General features: G+C 37.0%; 1 protein-coding gene across 3 annotated transcripts in view; it reads left to right on the top strand.

Annotated features, from left to right (window-relative positions):
* Window positions 1–12,875, top strand: part of PCCA (propionyl-CoA carboxylase subunit alpha) — a 264,528-nt gene that overhangs the window by 84,598 nt on the left and 167,055 nt on the right. For 2 of the 3 annotated variants that reach the window (XM_087726871.1, XM_087726870.1), the window contains exons 7-8: window positions 4,403–4,534; window positions 11,776–11,812. In XM_087726871.1, the coding sequence (XP_087582997.1) occupies window positions 4,403–4,534; window positions 11,776–11,812 (169 nt within the window). Of the gene's footprint in view, window positions 1–4,402; window positions 4,535–11,775; window positions 11,813–12,875 lie in introns of those variants that run through there. The other variant, XM_087726872.1, reaches the window with a different exon arrangement.

The raw sequence follows: 12,875 nt of genomic DNA, 5'->3' as shown, positions 1-12,875 counted from the left end.
GAAAAGATAACATAGCTGGTCAATAGAAATATTGAAAATTCAAAAGGGTTCACAAACTTTTAAACACTCTGTATGCCTTAATTATGAAGCATTTGAATAAATTATAATGCATCATACGTTATTATCAGTAAGAATAATTAGGGGAAGAGAGATTGTGCTGCTTACCTGTTTTAGTGTTAAAAAAATCTTCAAATGACAGTGCTCACATTTTATATATATTGAAGACTAAAAAAAAATCTGCAATGTTAATAGATAATCAAATCTGATTTTTATTTTTTTACAAAACAAACATTCTCAGATGCTTCTGGGAACTCATTAGAAATAAATGGAGCAAACACACTACAGGAATCCAAATACAAATCTATTTTTAAGGGAATCTTGAGCTTTTGCAGTAGAAGTGTTTGAACATCCATCCTATTAATTGTAGAAACTACTTAAGATATTCAGTGTCAGCGATCAAGGCCAAGTGTGGAGAATAACTATAGTAGTTCTACTTTCAAAATTCTTGAAAACCATTTAAGGATGTCAGTAGGAGGTAAATTAAAGCCATATGCATTAAGAAGCTAATAATTTGAAAAATGTACAGGAGCAATGAACCTTGGAGTTTGTCAAGCATTGAAATGACTATTGGAAACAGCACTGTGTAGTTCTAAATAACAAAATAAAAGTAAAATGAAGTTATTCTATCTAAAGTTGAATCATCATGACTTCAGTAATCCATGCTCAACCCCAGCACTATTGAGCAAATCTCAATAAAATTCAAGCATTACAAGATTTTTTTTGAGTGGAGAGATATAATCTCTGTTTTCATCTAAAAAGTTATAATTTAGTAATGTTAGACACAGAATTAAAAACAAATCTTGTGTGCACAAGACATTAAAATAATCCAGAATATTTCTTTCATTTTGTATTTTCTTTTCTACTATTAGTTTTTTGCAAGAAACACTCCTTTATCCAAATGACTTGTTTTCAAGTAACTATGCAAAGGAATGTACTATTGTGTGTCATTCTTTCAGCCCATACATTTAACTTGGATTTTATTCATATGCTTTATGTTTTGATTGGTATATTTTTTCTAACCCAAAATCCACCATCCAAAATGGTGCTATGTAGTATTACAGCCACATTTGAGTAAGATTCTTCAAATCATCAGATAGGACATAGGTAGTTCCTGCTTGTTCAGTAATTCTGCCCGAGTCTCTGATTTAGATGAAATACTACAGTCATCCAATTCACATAAACAGCAGCTCGGTAGGCTGTTCAAGTCTCACTGGCTCAAGGTTGACTCAGCCTTCCATCCTTCCGATGTTGGTAAAATGAGGCCCTAGATTGTTGGGATATATAAGTAGTATATAAGTCTTGCGTGCTATTGCTATAAACAGTCTTTTTGCCAAGTCAAATACCAGAAGTTAGAAAGGCACCAACACATTCAAAAGAAGGGCCTGGGTTAGGCAAATTTGTTGATGCTGTTAAAGGTATCACTGCAAGATACAAGCTGTCTTAAGTAAAGCTACTTTTTGCAATTGACTGATTTTGTCAATGCCAATGGTAATTCATTAGTGCTCCAAATGTTTTGGAGTTGTACTGCCAAGTCTTGTTGTTAACTGCTTTGCCTGTTAGGTTTAAAAAAAAATATATACTGGCCATGTAATACTGTAGAATGCCATACCTCTTTTCTAATTTTTATTAGTCTTTCTTGCAGGCCAGTTTGGTCCCTTGGGTGTTTAGTTAAGCTTTCATGGCATCTTCTTCACTGCCCTTCAGATATTCTTCCAATGCCCATTCACCTTGTTCAGCGGTCTGGTGTATTTGTAAAATTCCATGCCCACCTATGTTCCTTGGTAAATAGAGTCTGCCAATATTGCTACATGGATGAATTTGGGTTTTAAGATCTTCCTCTCTTGATGTATTCACTTTTAATATTCTTCTTGACTTCAGTGTGCTTGATGTTGTCAGCTTGAAGGTTGCCCAGGTATTTGTAGTGATCATCTTCAGCCAGATTCTTGATGTTATTTCTACTGGTGGTACAGTGGTTAGAATGTAATATTGCAAGCTAACTCTGCTCACAGCCTGAAGTTTGATCCTGACCGGTTGACTCAGCCTTCCAGCCTTCTGAGGCCTGTAAAATGAGGACCCAGATTGTTGGGGGGGTGGTATGCTGACATTATAAACTCCTTAGAAAGGACTGTAAAGCACTATGGGGCAATATATAAGTCTTAAGTGCTATTGCTAAGTGCTATAGGGCATTTGATTCCTCCAATTTTCATTATTTTTCCTCTGTTAATGGTAAAAGTGGCACATTTGTCCAGTCCTAATTGCATTCCTGTGTGATAGGACCTTGCTTTTGTAATGGAAATGCATGGATGTGAAGTGACCAAGAGTTGAACTTAATTTACAGGAGACTTCATAATTTTGTGATTGAGCCAATACCTAAAATTTCTTTAATGTTGCTATATTACTACCAAGCTATTTTAACAGAATCTAGCGAATTTGATGGTAGAATTTTATAATTGCAAGAACAATCAACAAAAACAGTCTCTGGAATAGTTGTCATTTCTATGCTGTTAGGTTTCTAGTTTGGTATGTGATTTTTTATTTATTTACACAAATGCTTTTAATTCAGTCTGGTCTAATCTTTATTGCTATTTTTTTTATATTACACAAGCAAATCTTGGCCAAATGTTATCAGAAAAGAAAAACTATTACCATGGTTAATATTTGCTGTTTTTACTTTGGTCACTTCCTCTTTCTTCAGCTTATCCATCCTCATGTTCTCTCTATCTCTTTCTTCTTTTTTCTTTAGGGAGAAAAAAGTTGGAGTTCTTAAGGCTTTGCTGCTTCTGCCTTCTCTTTGTATTGATCAGTAATACTAAAAAAGAGATGAGTTAACATAAACCCGAGGAGTAGACTCTGTAACCTTCCCCCCTTCCGTCTTTCTGGAAATGTAGATGCAATAACATTTGCAGTTGAAAAGGTTCATTCTCAGTTTCTAATGTTTAAGGATGCAAATGAAGCATTTTGTCTCTTCTGTGCCTGGAGGTGTTATGCAAGAAAACAGAAAGAGGTTTCTAGGATTAGTTCCACAGATTCCTTTTATCATGTAAAAATCTATGACTGATTTGATTGCCAGGAACTGAGGAAATCCTATATGGAAAACATCTAAAGAAAATTCCTTCCATGTTTCACTTTCTTTCTATCTAAATCAGTAACCACCTTGATAGTTACAGGGAATATTTGTTGGAATGCATGCAATTTTCTACTTACTTTGATTATTTGTTCTCTCTTGGTTTCATGATTTTATACGCTCCTTGATTATTTCGGTGTTCTGTTTGGAAAAGTACACAATTATATTAAAACAAAAATAGATTTGGATGCTGATTATTGGTTTTGTCTAGTTGCAGTTCCTTTTCAAAGATTTTAACCCCCTATACTTTTTTGGTTGATGTGACAGAAAGTGAATGTGGGAATCCATGTATTGTTTACAGTTATTTTATGCATTCATTTATTCCTTTAAATATTACAGCTAAGTAATAGTGCCTAGAGTTGTCTTACAGGGAAGATGCATAAACATTTAGCAAGCAAGCAAGCAAGCAAGCAAGCAAGCAAGCAAGCAAGCAAGCAAACAAACAAACAAACAAACAAACAAACAAACAAACAAACAAACATTTAAGAGAGTCAGTGCTTAAGGCATCAGGCTAGAAACTGCGAGGCTTTGTGTTATAGTCCCACATTAGATGCAGAAATCAACTGGGTACTTTGGACCAGCCAAAATCTCAGCCCTAAGAGGAAAGTAATAGCAAACCACATGGCAGCTTTCAGGAATGAACACTGTTGAAGGTACAGAAATTAAAAAATACTTATTTCAAATAATGACATGAATCCAGCTTCACCCATGTTTGAGATTGGTCTGTCTGTCTGTCTGTATCTCTTTAGGACATCAGACTAAAATGGAAGATGTTCTTGATTAGCTTGAAAGTTGGTATTTAGAAATCTCTTCTTCTGGGAAAAAACTAAAAGTCCATTTTGCATATTTTCAGCCCTTATAAAAGAAAAAAAAGTTGTCTTTACGTGAATCTTAAAAAATGCAGAATGAAATCCTGAGCTATATTACACAATATATCTTACTATGCTCTTGTGGCATCTTAGAGTTACGACCCAGTTGCCTTTTTCTCACTCATGAGATGCTCACAGATAAGTCAGGCAAAATATTTTATAACTTTCAGCTAGTTTTCCTTTTGATTTGTACAAAGAGTAATTATGAGATCTTTGCTTTCTCTTCCTCATATGTACTCTTAATGTACTGTTTCAAGTTAAAGTTACGGTACTTGTAGTACGTATGTGAACTATGTTCAAAGAGGTCTATTGTAATCCTATTTCTTCTCTTCCTTCTTTGTTTCTACAGGCATCAGAAGGTGTTGTTTTCATTGGACCAGATATGCATGCTATTCACGCAATGGGAGACAAGATAGAAAGCAAACTGTTAGCCAAGAATGCAAAGGTCAATACTATACCGGGTTATGATGGGGTGATAAAGGTAAGATTTTTTAAAAAAATTAGCTAGTTATATAACCTCGTTTTTAATTTAAAAAGCCCTTCCTGGATTAAGATTAGGGTTAAACATAAGGTACATAATTACAACGTTCAGTCTGGCAGTGAGATTTATGACAGAAATATTGCATATGATAAGTTGTTGAGATGAATAATTATTTTGTGTAAAAGAATAGTAAACTCAAAACTATCACTATGATCTGTCTCACATAATACTATGTATGTGATCTCCCTAGTCTTATGATTGCACAACTATGTGGGATAAATACAAGTATAAATAAATAGTTAAATAATACATTAATACATCAATAAGAGAGAAGCTTTTCTTCACAAAAACAGTGTTTTAAAGAGCTAGTGATTTGTTTCCCCATAGAATGATATGACTGCCATAGGTAGATAGAAGAAAGGAAAATTTGGGAACAACCCTGCTGCATGTGTGAGTTAAACCACTTCCCTTCCCACAAAAATGATACCGTATAGTACTTTAATTCAATTTTAAGAAGTTGCTTCAGACTATCTTCTTTAATGCGTCGTTAACATGCTACTTTTTCTTTTACGTGTCATGAAGTATCTTTTGGAAATCAAATTAGAATTGTGAGCCGCCTGGGCTTTGATTTAGGCCATATAAATGTTTTAAAAATCAAATCAAATAACACGAATCATTGCAAACCGCGGTAAAAATGGTTAAGAATCAATTTTCTCAGCTATGCAGTTTTGCCATGGCCCCTATTACATGATCACTTGAAATATGATATAGTAGAGAAAGGCATGAAAATTGTGGGACCTGTGAATGAAAAAATTCTGCTGTGCTTTAAATGTTAAACATAGTACAGGTGGTCCTTGGTAACTGACCGTTTACTTAGCAACAGTTCAGAGTTACAGCACCGCTGAATGAGGAAACACGCAGACAGTCCATTTGCCACCTTCATTGCCAGCTTTTGACAACAAAGTCAATGAGGAAACTGGCAGAAAGTCACAGGTGACAATCACATGACACCACACCTAACTACTGTGCAGTGGTTAACCACCTAATCATTGCAACTAGAATTGCCATCATAAGTCAGTGTGGTCATGTAACATTAAGCTTTACAACCATATTACTTAGCGATGGAATTCCTACAGCTAATTACCTTTGTTAACTAAGGACTGCCTGTATCTTGCTGATTGTAATATTGTTCCAAGTTTCTTAAGGAAACCATTCATTTAGTGGCCATTTGGAAAAAAGTGCTGTTGGGCCATATTTCACACTCTTTTTAGTGCTATTGTAACCAAATAGTCACTAAATGAACGGTTGTAAGTGAAAGACTACCTATGTTCATATTGTGTAGTGCAGGGATGTTGGACTCTTATTTAATTGAGGGCCACATCAGGGTTGTTTGACCTCGGAGGGCCTGGGTGGGGAATGGCCGGGGTAGGCATGATTGTTTTTGACCAGCAGAGTGCTTTACGAGGCCGTGGAGGCTGAAAACGGGTTGCGGGGAGATCACCTGCGGCCCATTTTGGCCAGCAGAGGCACTGCAGGCTCTGGTCCTTGGATATTTCCAGGCTCCATATTTAATAGCCTTGAGTTTGACACTCCTGGTGTAGTGCAATAGCATAGCATAGATTTTGGGTCAAAATGAGTTTGATGGTGGGGTTCTAACTTGAGAAATGCAGGTGGGATATTTCCTGTTTTGGAGCCAGTCAGGGACTTTCACTTTAATTTGTCTTGTTTTGACCAAACAAAGAAACCTTTGCAGAAATCATGGGTTGAGGGGGGCAAGTGACGAAGCATGTATTGCATCATGATACAAATTCTGCATCTTACATGCCTAGTTCTGACCCATAGCTGGCATGGATCCTTATGCTGGAAATGTTTGTACCTTGCTGATATCTACTGTAGAAAAAAGGGTGGGTCAAACACAAGGTTGTCAACAAGGTACAGTTAAATGAAAGTCCAAACAACTACTGTGATGGCATCATTGAAACTCCATCTGGTTTTTTTTAAAAAAAATTCTGGTAGGGTGCTCTACAGTCACACCAATACAGCTTTTCTTCTGACTGTTTGGATCATATCCTGCAGACACCCCCTTACCAATCTTATTAGCCTTAATCACTTAAAATAAGAATGTAGTGGCTTTTGGATAAGTATTTTATACAAAATATGATATGATACTTAAATATAATATGAACAGAGTGGGATGGAGCCCATTAAATGGCTGGTATGAGGGTGTGTTGCTCTCGGGGTGGGTGGGTGGGTGTTTTTTATTATGTTTATTTTTATTATGTTTATTTCTTTTATTTTGTGTTTTTATCTCCTGTAAGCCTCCATGAGTCACCACGAGTGAGTAGGCAGCAATATAAATTTAAGAAAATAAATAAGTAAGTAAAATATGGGTTTAATTTTTGTTTTATGGGGAGAGAGTGTAGATAGCTTTGAACAATATAATAGTTATTTATTCTTTTCACTACCTTTGGCCTTCAGTCCGAACCAGTTCCCATGACAGCCATTGCTAGATATTAAAATGGCCCAAATCCATAGCTACAGGACACCTATTTGCATAAAATTTGCCAGCGCTGTTTTATATGGAACTGCAAACAGGGGCCAATTTCAATTGTGAAATAAACTTTGCAATGTTTTTTTGATCTTGGTCTTTACATTAGGGCATCATTGGGAATAATACCATCCTACTTACCAAGGCTATAATACAGACAAAAAATATATGAAGCATAAAATGTGAAAGGTGTTTTGTACATGCTAAATATGATATTGTATATAGACATTAAGATAAATTGAACAAAATGTGCAACCAAAATAAAGATTTGGTTATGGAAGCCATGTGCAAATATAAGCATTAATGGGCCTTAAAGAAACTGGGACTCTTGGCTTGTTTTTACTTTCCTGTAGGCTTCTGTAGAAATGTACGTTTACCTGTTACAATTACGCCATCTGTTCTGACCTAGGCTTCCCAAGAGCATGATAAAAACCACTTTTAATAATTTACTGTGAATTCTGCTCATTCACATCCAGCAAAGTCTTTCAAGGGAGGATTTACAGTCACAGACCTTATCTGGCTTATCTGAGAGCTGACAGGCCAATATCTGCAAAACTTGGCAAGGAGTCTCAGAGAATCACGAACCAATTAAATGAACTAATTGTCTTCTGCAAACTCCATTCCCCTTTCACTCCTCTTTTATTTCTTCTGGGAAGGGCCATTCATCGTCCACCTGTGGCCTTACTCCCAAGTCAACCCCTGTTCTTTAGCTGTTCTATTTGTGTGGCAACTCTGCCCGTGCGCACATTGGGAACAGGGTCCAGCTGTTTGTCTGACTCTGAAGGCAGCTGATAACTGGCATATGGCTTTGACCCCCTCTCTGCCTCCGACATAGAGCCCTCATCAGAGCCTTCCCCAGATGTCAGAATCCTGACATCTCTAAATCTTGCCTTTCTTGGAGAATATATAAAATATTTCCCCTTGATCGGGAACAAAATATGCAAGCGTACATGCCTAAATGTACACTTGCAGCAGTGGTTGGTGGCAGGGGGTATGCCCTGGTACGGGTGTACCGGATCCTGCCCGGAGCAACAGGTACCGTTCCAGGACGGTGCTCCAGAGGGCCCACCTGCTTGCCCGTGCTCTTTACCTCTGCTTTAAGCTTTTGGCGCTTCCGCGCACGCACATGGCACATACAGCGCCTGCGCGATTCTCCGCTGAGCAGCTGGAGCATTGCGGAGGCTTGCGGAAGCATCGCAGGCAAGTATGCCGCATGTGCATGCTGCACATATGTGTGCGCGCACTGCGCACATCCACATGTATGATGCCGGAATCCGGCGTGACCCGACAAAAGCGCGAACGTCATAAGCGCGCCGACAAAACCGTGGCGCTAGAACCGCGATGTCAAAAGTGCGCCGACAACAGCGCGCCGACAGAAGCGCGATTTAAGTTAAGGTAAGGTTTAGGGTTAGGTTTAGGGTTAGGTTTAGGTTTAGGTTTAGGGTTAGGTTTAGGGTTAGGGTTAGGGTTAGGGTTAGGGTTAGGGTTAGGTTTAGGGTTAGGGTTAGGGTTAGGGTTAGGTTTAGGGTTAGGTTTAGGGTTAGGTTACAGCGCGCTTCTGTCAGCGCGCTTTTGTCAGCGCGCTTCAGGGCTCATTCGTCGCTCATTCGTCGTGCGCTTTTGTTGGCGCGCTTTTGTCACCGCGGTTTAGTCAGGCACGCTTTTGTTGTTCGCGCATTTGTGGTGGAACCAGAATCCGGAACCCACCACTGACTTGAAGTCATTACATTTGTTTACCTTTTCACAAATAGAAAATAATTTGGGGCATTAAGCCTCCTCTCCCCTCTTTCAAGAGACTCATCTTTCTATAGATGGTCCATAGGTCCATAGAACCTCATTGGATGTGTCCAGGCAGCATGTATGGATGCTTATGTGTCAAGAGAAGGAGATCAGCTAGTAAACACCATTTTAAGGATCCCCACCTATATGCCAATTAAACTTAGAAAAATGTTAATTTTCCTAAGCTTTTGCCTTTTGGCAAAGGAATGTGATAATCTTCAGAGGAATAACAAACTAGAGCATTAGTTGGTTTCCCTTATTCCCAATAAAACCTCCCTCCCCCAAGTGGTAAGATACTTGCACCAATGTTAAATCTGAACTCTCATTGTAAGTCAGATCTGGGTAAGGAGGTGGTCTAGGATTGCAGCAGGGAGAAGATGGAAAAGGTGTAACTACCCTTTCCTCCTTATAAGCATAACATAGAAATCCAGATCCTGCATGGCAATGAAGCTTGGGGAGGTAAAAACAAAATATTTTCCATTGTTAATTGGAAGAGCAAAAGAATTAGAAATGGAAAAGATCTTTCCATTTGGTTTCCAGAACATGTATCCAGGCTTACGTTCAGAATTCTGTTTCTTGAAATTCTTACTGGATTAGTTTTATAGACCAAGAAGACATAAATAGAAGCTTAACATTTCCATGATTGGGAATGGTTAGAAGAAGTAAAAAACATGGAGAGAAAATCCTGGGGAAATAAGAAAGGAAGACTTCTTAACTTTTTCTTTTTGTTCTTTTCTCTTTTCAGAAGTAGATTGGCTGACTTTTAAGTAGAAGAGAGTAGGTTCGATGCATCCATGTGCTCTAACTAGAGGAAGAGCATTTATTATTCTAATATTTTCACAAACAGTGCGCTGATAGGATGGTGAAATAGCTTTTAATTTTGAAAGGAATTATAGCTTAACACTGCTAATAAATAACAGCCTAATAAAAGGAGTAATAAAGAGTAATTTTAGTGCCACTTTGAAATGTAAATGGCATACAGTAACTAGTTGACTTCTTATAAGCTTGAAATCCGAAGCAGTTATTCCTGGCTTGCAGGTATCTAAAAGAGAGAGGAAAAACTAGGTTGCTTCAACTTTAAAATTCTGTTAATAAAGCTATGCATGAATTTTTGGGAGAAAAAGAAATATGGAAGTTTCCTCCTTGGCTTTACAGTAATCAGGCTCTTCGTCAGTCCTCACTCTTCCTGCATTTTATTCAAGAGGCTCTAATTGTCTGTATTTGGCAGGTTTAACACTTCCTGACAGAGAGGCTATTAAGGGGAAGTATTCTCACATAACTGTCACAGGCAGGAACAAAGAACCTTCAGACTCAATGTGTGGAAATCACTAACATTCTTAAATGACCCTTTTCATGCATTTTTAAAAGTCCCTCTAAGCTAGAACTTGGTGCCTGCCGGGGCTGCAGCGAAAACAACAAGGTGTAACAGTAAACCTTGATTTTATTCTTTCCTGCTTTTTGGGATGGATTTCTGTTTGGTTTAAAAGCAGTTTTTGTTTGTAAAATCTCATTAATAGATGTGCCTATTTGAATTAAATACACATACACATACAGAGATACCCGCACATTTAAAGCTGATACTATTTTCAGGGCTGCTTTGAACTTAACAGGCACTATTTGCAGAGAAGAATAGTTAATGAAAGGAAATTAAATTTTCTAACTACTTCCTGTATCAGCTTCCTTAATCTTCCTCACACTCTTAGTAGGTACTAAAAAGATTTTGTTTTAATGACTGGTTAACAAGAATCTGCCACCTCCTTTTTCTTTGAGGCAAGGAGAATTCTTGTTCAATTAAACCCAATGTTTTAAAATATCAGGTTTCATTTTAATGTTCAAAAGTCAGTCCCTACGGATTAAGTCATATAGATTAGCTGGAGTGTTCTGAATATACTATATACTAATCCAGCAGCAGTTTTAAAAACAACAGCGCATGGAACAAAGAATTGAGAGCTCACCAATTTGCTTTGAGTTTTAGAAAGGCAGGCCTAACCAAGGATAAATCTTCTCACACTTATTCTATTTTTATTTCTTTGCAGTAGGAGAAATAGTTTTGGTTGCTATTTTTGAACAGTTGAGTGTCAGAAATTTGCACTGATGTGGTCAGAGGAGATCTTGTGGATTTGTTCAAGATTGTAGTTCAAGATTTGTTTGAACTGCTGGGGATTGGAATCTTCTAGAGAAAAATAAAGCAATAATGCCCTTTTAACCATTATTTGAACTATGTTTTGTTACTTTCTCCACGTGTGTATCATAATTCTAAAATAAAAATAAGTAGAGGTAACAGTTTGTATTCTGTTGTTAAAATGCCAATTGCTATTAATGTTTGTGAGTTGAAGTTTCATTTAAGATTAGGATTACTTTTTGAATTATTAACCTCCACCCTGACTCCCTCCCTTCACCCAATTTATGCAACGTTATATTTGAAGTTTTTCTGTAGATCTTCTAAGACTTGTGTTGATGCTGAAGCTTAGCCAAACAATAGAGAATCAACTCCCCCTGCTGACTATATCTAGGCCAACATGATACACCGGTACCTTAGAAGACAGGAAAAAACTAAAAAAGCAAACAAAAAGGGTATTAGCTGGCTGCTGACAAATCCTAATGTTCTAATCTTTGCTTCTTACTAAAACCTTCAAAATTCAATAATTTGGGCAACTTGAGTAATCCTTCTGTAGTCCCGTTGCTTTTTGTTTTGTGTTTCACTAAGTGATTCTTCATTGCTTAAGGGCTGTGTAATGCAAGTGACAAGGTAAAATTTACATTTCACTGGAATTATTTTTATATTTCTCTGAATGATGTGGGTCAGAAGGTTGTAAAATCAAACGTTAAATATACTGAAAAAGGCAGTGTAATATATCATTGCCCTAGAGACATTGATGGGATTAATGGTGGGTCCAATTTCCTGCTTTTACAGGATGCAGATGAAGCTGTCCGAATTGCAAGGGAAATTGGTAAGTTAGGGTATCTTTACATGGGGACTGCAAGAGATGCGCATGCTTTTCAGAAGATGTTCTTGACTAAATTATCTATTTAATCAGGAATCTCTGTGGAACACATGATTTTGGTTTTCAAATTCTCTATTGCTATAAGAACTGGAAGATGTTCTTTGCACAATTCTATATTTATATCTACATGAATAGCATTTTAGCAATTTATGTTGCCAACAGGATGACATAGCCCTAATCTGTTTAAAAATCGGGTATTTCATGAGTTTGCTTAAATTTTGTTGTAAATAAGCTGCTAGGACATGACCAGAGTTGATTCTTAGAGAGCTGATATAATTGTGCTTATTCTAATTTTCCCCCATGTGTTGATTTGTGATCCAATATACTGTAGGCTTTGGTGAGCTACAAATAAGAATATAATTTATGTTCATTCTACCTCCAAATTTGACTTTTTAAAATAATAGAACCTTCTTACTTGTTTTACAAAACAATTTTTCATTGAAATTGAGTGGTTTAAAAATGTTTTGATACTTGGAATGGGTGTCAGCTGACTCCTTTGAAGTCAGTTATTGAATCAGGAGAACCTAAACTATTTCTCTGGATCATTGTCTATATTTTGACAACTTCATTCTTCCAGAAAATATATATATTTTGTTTGAAATTTTGAAATGGCTGAAGTGTAAGAAGTAACCATTCCTCCAAACTATGGTTGACTTCTGGTGACAGCATTCATGCAACTTTGCTGGCGGTATTCTATCTTGATCTGGATGTGCAAGTACTAACCAGAGTTCATCCTGCTTAGGTTTTGAAATAAGACAAAGTTGACTAGATGCTACCACCTGTTAAGGTGGCATGGAGATTATAAATCCAATTAAATTTAAACTTATATTTGATCTTGGCCTATATTATGTGATAGTGTCTTAGAGAGACTAAAATTTATTCAGAAATCTTTGGCCAGTTGTTATTTCTTAGTCAAAGTAACCTATACGAAAAGGGAGAACATGAAAATTACGTACAAAAGAGAGATCCAATCTAGATATAAGGAGAATTTTGTGACAGTGAGAAGAAT

Source organism: Thamnophis sirtalis, unplaced genomic scaffold (assembly GCF_051295495.1).
Source record: "Thamnophis sirtalis isolate CommonGarterSnake01/CBP01778 unplaced genomic scaffold, rThaSir2_p1.2 scaffold_12, whole genome shotgun sequence".
Taxonomy (NCBI): Eukaryota; Metazoa; Chordata; class Lepidosauria; order Squamata; family Natricidae; genus Thamnophis; species Thamnophis sirtalis.
The sequence above is the reverse complement of the archived record's forward strand: the minus strand, read 5'-3'. Positions and strand labels throughout refer to the sequence as shown.